Source organism: Vitis riparia, chromosome 17 (genome assembly GCF_004353265.1).
Source record: "Vitis riparia cultivar Riparia Gloire de Montpellier isolate 1030 chromosome 17, EGFV_Vit.rip_1.0, whole genome shotgun sequence".
Classification (NCBI taxonomy): domain Eukaryota; kingdom Viridiplantae; phylum Streptophyta; class Magnoliopsida; order Vitales; family Vitaceae; genus Vitis; species Vitis riparia.
The window spans coordinates 7,349,495-7,355,402 of NC_048447.1; the positions used below are offsets into that span (position 1 = coordinate 7,349,495).

The following is a 5,908-nucleotide window of genomic DNA, read 5'->3' on the forward strand; positions in this document are numbered from 1 at the left end:
AAAGTTTGCATTTTTTTCTATATTTTTTCAAATCAGTGAGTTAAAATCCATTTTTCCCTATAATTTATAATATTTATTTATTTAGTTTATGTGTTTTAATTTTTGAAAAGGTTAAATTTGATGTATATTTGTGTCACTAGAGCGTGGAAGGTTCTTTTAACTCATTTTCAAGCTCTCACAAAAATAATTTTGGCAAAGAATTTGAAAACTTCGAGTCTTTGACACCTTTTGAAACTCTAAAATTGAATTTCACATCTGTTAAAACTCTACAAATAATTAATATGTGAAAGAAAAAAGGAGACTTAAAAATACAAAGAAACCTCGTTGATGCAAATTCTCTTATATTTAATATTTTTTTATTGGAATAAAAAAAATATATATGTACTCTATCATATTTTGTATTATCTAGAGGTATCCAATAATTTTATTTTTATTATTAATATTTTAAGATAACATATCAAATAAATATGTTATATTATATTATATTTATATTTAATTTATAAAATGAATAGAAAAATAATATGAAATATATATTATTTTTAATGTTTAAAATAAAAATGATATCACATTCCAATATTTTCTATTTAAAAATAAAATAAAATTTATCTCATTTTTAACAATATTCATGATTAAAATATTTAAACTTTATAGATAATTTTTTTATATTATGTTATTTAATATATAAAAATAATTTATATGTCATATATTAATATTATTTTATAAATACTTTTTTCATTTTTCTTTTTTAATTATAAATTTAATTTTAATAAAAAAAATTAATTTACAAAATGAGAATATAAAAAAAAAATAAAAAATTGCTAAAAAAATAAATTTATGATATATAGGATATGCATGTCTCATATTTTAGCATAAAATTAATATATCCATGTAGAATTGATAAAAAAGATGAGAGTGGATAATATACCCCATCACTTATCCTATCTCATATTTGATTCAACATGTGATATAATAATTTATCATATCTTATCATCAACCAAAGGGATATAATATATTTTCTCTTATCTCATTTCATACTATATCCCGTCAATTAAACATGGCTTAATGAATTTATAATATACCGATGAAAGAGACGGTTTTTTTTTTTTTTTTTTTTTTTTCGCTTTTTTATGTAGAGTCATAGTCAAAAACAAAATTTGAGTTTGGGTGGTATCTAATTTTAGAAACTATGCTGCGTTGCCTTTATATATTGCATGCATTGCATGATAAAGGCAATATAAAGGCAACAAATAAAACAAGTTTCCATCCATACGTCTGAGAGAAAGCGAGAGACTCCAGCCTCCGAGTCTATAATCGCAGCAGGTAGGCCATCCCTCTGTTTTCAAGATTCTGAAATACTTTCTTGGATTATGTTTTCCTTTTCCATTCAATCAATAAACTCTGTACCCCTGAATCGTTCATCAACTGTTTGTGTTCTTGGTAAATATTATCGCAAAAAAAACTTTGATATTTAGCTATGATGCTTTGGGAACTTTGTTTAGTTAGTCCGTCTCTTTAAACCCTAGTTTTTTTTTTCTTGGGAAAATATTCTCTCTCGGAACAAGCAGGGAATCGAACCGTAAAAATTCAAATTCTGTAATAGATTTGTGGGAGAATTGTGAACATGCACGAGTTCTATTGGGCAATAAGTTTATCATGTTAAACCCAAAATTTTTTATTTTCTTGGGAAAATTTTTTCTCCTCAAACAAACAGAGCATCGGGAACTGCTACCAAAGATTTTCTATTAGATTGCAGGAGATATCTCTTTAAACCCTACGTTTTTTTATGTTATTTGGAAAAAATCTCTCCCAGAACCAAAGCATTAGGTTCGCTAGAAAGTTGTTGTCATTCCCATGAAGAGTTTGCATCAGCCCGTAGGATAATTTTGAATTCAAGTTGTAAGTACGGACCATGAAGTCTCTCTTTTAAACCCTAATTAAATTTTAGGCTACGGTTCCAAAAAGAATTTAAGAGGAAATAAGAGAAAGAAAATTAAATTAAATTAAAAATTAAAAATTAAAAATTAAAATCAATAAATTATTTTTATTTGATGCTTAAATTTTATTTAATTTATTTTAATTATAAGATTTAATAATTTAAAAATTCGTAAGACATACATGTTGGGAAAAATATAGAATCAGGGACTCTAAAAACTTGACATTATCACTGAAGGATTTGTTACATTAGCAGGAGAGTTGTGGATTGAAGTTGCAATGGGTGGTCATGGAGGTCTCAACATCCTTCCCCAGAAGAGCTGGAATGTATACAGCTACGAGAACACAGAGAGAGTCCGTCGAGATGAAGAAGCTGCAGCCAGAAACGAACAGATGAAGCGTGAACAGTCTCGAAAGCGTGACACAGAGTTCCGTCTGGAGAGACTCAGGCTTTCCCGGGGTTTGGCTTCTCCAAGCCAAGCTGTGGAGTCCAGTGCATCAGATTCAAAGAGCAGCCATATCAATCTGTTCGAAGGTCTTAGGGTTTTCGACTCCGTGGAGGGTGAAGGAGTTGGGCAAAAGAGGAAGAAGGCGAAGAAGGAAGAGGCAGGGACGAAGGTCGTGTTCCCGGAGAATGATAAGTACAGGTTGGGTTATGGGGTAGCCGGCAGAGGCATGAAATTGCCTTGGTATCTTTCCAGGCCGGGTAATGATCGGTTTGCTGAAAATGGAAACGATGGGACAGCAAGACTGGGGAAGAAGCATAGTAAAAGTAGTGGAAAGAAGACATTGGAAGAGTTGAGGAAAGAGCGGTTGAAGAGAGAGAAGCGGGAAAGGGAAAGGGAAAAGCAGCTAGCTTTGATAATAGATCAGAAAAACCAAAGAGCTGAGGGCTTTTCGGGGAAGTAAGTTCTAACAATTATGCTTATTGTATTTTGTTTTTCTCAATAGATTCTTATATCTAATAGAAAATAATGCAATGTGCAGCATCTTTCCCATTTTTGTGAAGAGCCATTCGTGATGCATACAAGGACTGTAGCCTGAGGATGGGGTTTCAACCAAGTCTTAAGTTGATGATTCGATAACTAGCAATGGTTACTGCCTTTCCGGCCCAGTGGTGCCAGCAATTCTTTGTATTCTGTTGTGCCACTCGTTTGTATATATGTGTGATGATTATATAGTTAATGTGTCGGTCTCAAATCATTTGTAGAATGCTTGTTAGCACTAGAAGTTGGGTAGAAGATTAAGATCTAATTCTAAATGAATGATGATGATCTTAGAAATTCAACAGTTCTGGCATCTGTGGCGCATAAATGATCATGGGGCTCTCGTAGTCAGATTTACATACAGCAATTAATTCATGCAAATATTTTCATTATTAGAATGTTCCGGATGGTGGAAAGCAAATGAATGAGGTCTTATATTCTTTGTTTGTGTTGGCACCATTAAGGGCTTCACGCGTTTTGTAAAGAGCTTTCACTTACAACCTGTTGTCTATTGTCGGTGACTTCCACAATTCCCATCAAAGAAGAATGAAAAGAAATTGATTAATTTTCTTATTCCTGTAGTTGTCAGTGCTGCCAACAAGGTAAGACAGAATAATTTCTTTTGTCAATAGGCTCATGAACTGTTGGGGCTTGTTTGTCTAATGCCTGGGTTTCTTAACGTAATTTGTTCAAACATGTTTGCTGTGGTCATGAATGTAAACTCAGTGGACAAGGCAAAGGAAGACCTCGATCTCCTCTTAGCTAATGCCACAGAAACCAGGATATCAAAGCTGTATCATATTTTTGGGGAGATTTTCTTGATACATTGGTTTTGAGAGGGCAAATGAAACTGTATCTTCTTTGTACTAGAAATGGCTTGGGAACTGATCATGTTCATGAATTTGATGCAAACAAGGTGCAAGGAAAAATTAAAAGTTACCTAGTGACAGACCATATGGCAGGCATTTACTTAGACTTTTAGGGGGCATCCACAAATGTGCCTCCCCTTACAAATAACGTTAGAGCACCAATGCTACTTACACAACATGCCATATGGGCGGCAGAAAAAAAACCTAAAGGTTGTACCAATAAATGGTCAACAGACAGTAAGTCTCCCTGACGGTGGATATTCTCTCTATGTAAATCACTCATAAGGGTGTCCATGAAAGTGTTTATATTCTAATTTTGCTTAATAGACATATGGAATCATTGAAAATTCAAAAGGGCTTCATGTGATTCCTGAATTGTGGTTGAATCTGTTCTTTCCCTTTCTTTTTGTTTCGCTTTTGTGCCTAGGGATTCTGGTCAAATTTTAACAACCATTTATTTTAGTTTTATGTTTGATTGGTGAAAAAAATTTCAAGCAAAAGCAAAAAATCTGAAAGCCCACATTTGTAAGAACAAGTTATTTTTAATTCCAAGAGAAATGGGTCTAATTAATTTCATTAATTGAAAATTTTATGACTAGTTTAAAGGCATGATTGACGGCAACTATAGTTGGCATAATATTTGGAACAAAATTTTGAAAGATGAGTAGAGATGGAGGTTCTTTCGGTTGAAGGTTTGGATGGAATCAATCAACATAAGCAATTGGGGTATTGTTTTAATGAATAATTGAAAAGCAAAGCCACACCCATCGGACAGAAATGAAAGCAAACACAAAAGCACTTTACAACATTTCCCCATTATCATATCAAAATAAGTAAACACAAAAACCCAAATGCATTGTTGTACCCTCATGATTTCTAGGCACATTTTCATGGTTTGTGGGCTCTTCATTTTCATGTTTCCCCACTTTTACTCTTATTTATAACTAGAACACAGCTTGCCCACACTTCACTTTACATCTTTTCAGCCCTTCACCTTCTTATATAAATACACTATTTCTCAGTGAACATCATATTCGTATACCCTCCTCTCTCTCTCTCTCTCTCTCTCTCTCTATCTCTCTTGCTTTGCTTTGCTTTGCTTTCCTTTCTGCTAAAGAGAAGCAAAATGGGAGCGCTTGATTACCTCTCCAACTTTTGCACTGTTACCAGCACAAAGGGCAAACGCAAACCAATGCAGGTACTTATCATTTGTACCAGTAGACCCTTTTGATCTTTTGCAGTTCTCTCTGTGTTATACTTGCTTCTGTGCTCCTTTGTTCCCCCTCCATGATGGGTTGTCATTCCTTTATTGATCTGCAGACAGTTGAGATCAAAGTCAAAATGGACTGTGATGGCTGTGAAAGAAGAGTAAAAAATGCTGTCACCTCCATGAGAGGTTCTAACTTCTAACTCAAAAGCTCCCTCTCCCATTTCTGCTAATTCTCAGCTTCTGGATCCATATATTTTTCTATATATGACCCATCAGAGAATTAAGCTAGCTATAAATAACTACCATAAAAATAAAGGATCAATATGTTCTTTTCATCTGTTAATTGTCTGTTTTAAACCAACTTAACTATACTAACAAATGAAGGCCAAATGGTTTGACTGTATTGATCCATTCAGGCGTAAAATCAGTGGAGGTAATCAGAAAGCAAAGCCGAGTAACTGTGACAGGGTATGTGGATGCAAACAAGGTGTTGAAGAGGGTGAAGAGTACAGGAAAGAGAGCTGAATTCTGGCCTTACATCCCATACAATCTGGTTTCCTATCCTTATGCAACTCAAGCCTATGACAAGAGGGCACCCGCTGGCTACGTTCGCAATGTTGTGCAAGCTGTTGGCGTGCCTAATGACCCAGAGGACAGAATCACCTCTCTCTTCAGCGACGACAACCCCAATGCATGTTCCATCATGTAATAGGCTACCTAATACCTAGCGTCTTCTATATATAAATAAGTATAAAATGAAGTGAGATGATGAGTAAATGAGGATGTTCTAGTGTATGGCTATAATCAGATCATATGGGGCTCCATGCTTTTTCCAGCCTAAAGCTATATATATGTATGTCAGCTGGGTTGATTCCCATTTTTCTAATGATCCATGCCAGTCTTCTAGACAA

General features: G+C 34.1%; 2 protein-coding genes across 2 annotated transcripts; both read left to right on the top strand.

The window, feature by feature from the left end:
• The first annotated feature begins 1,259 nt into the window (after positions 1–1,259).
• LOC117905220 (leukocyte receptor cluster member 1 homolog) lies at positions 1,260–3,220 on the top strand. The gene is made up of 3 exons (XM_034818169.1): positions 1,260–1,320; positions 2,189–2,837; positions 2,920–3,220. The coding sequence occupies exons 2-3, from the start codon at positions 2,212–2,214 to the stop codon at positions 2,951–2,953; spliced, it is 660 nt and encodes a 219-aa protein (XP_034674060.1). The 5' UTR covers positions 1,260–1,320; positions 2,189–2,211; the 3' UTR covers positions 2,954–3,220.
• A 1,619-nt stretch (positions 3,221–4,839) lies between these two features.
• On the top strand, positions 4,840–5,908 carry LOC117905222 (heavy metal-associated isoprenylated plant protein 21). Its single transcript, XM_034818171.1, has 3 exons — positions 4,840–4,985; positions 5,108–5,183; positions 5,414–5,908. The coding sequence occupies exons 1-3, from the start codon at positions 4,914–4,916 to the stop codon at positions 5,704–5,706; spliced, it is 441 nt and encodes a 146-aa protein (XP_034674062.1). The 5' UTR covers positions 4,840–4,913; the 3' UTR covers positions 5,707–5,908.

Coding starts and splice junctions, on each gene's coding strand:
- LOC117905222 (XM_034818171.1), top strand. CDS start 4,914: ATGGGAGCGCTTGATTACCTCTCCAACTTTTGCACTGTTACCAGCACA. Junction 4,986..5,107: donor GCAAACGCAAACCAATGCAG/GTACTTATCATT, acceptor ATTGATCTGCAG/ACAGTTGAGATCAAAGTCAA. Junction 5,184..5,413: donor TGCTGTCACCTCCATGAGAG/GTTCTAACTTCT, acceptor TGATCCATTCAG/GCGTAAAATCAGTGGAGGTA.
- LOC117905220 (XM_034818169.1), top strand. CDS start 2,212: ATGGGTGGTCATGGAGGTCTCAACATCCTTCCCCAGAAGAGCTGGAAT. Junction 2,838..2,919: donor GCTGAGGGCTTTTCGGGGAA/GTAAGTTCTAAC, acceptor TGCAATGTGCAG/CATCTTTCCCATTTTTGTGA.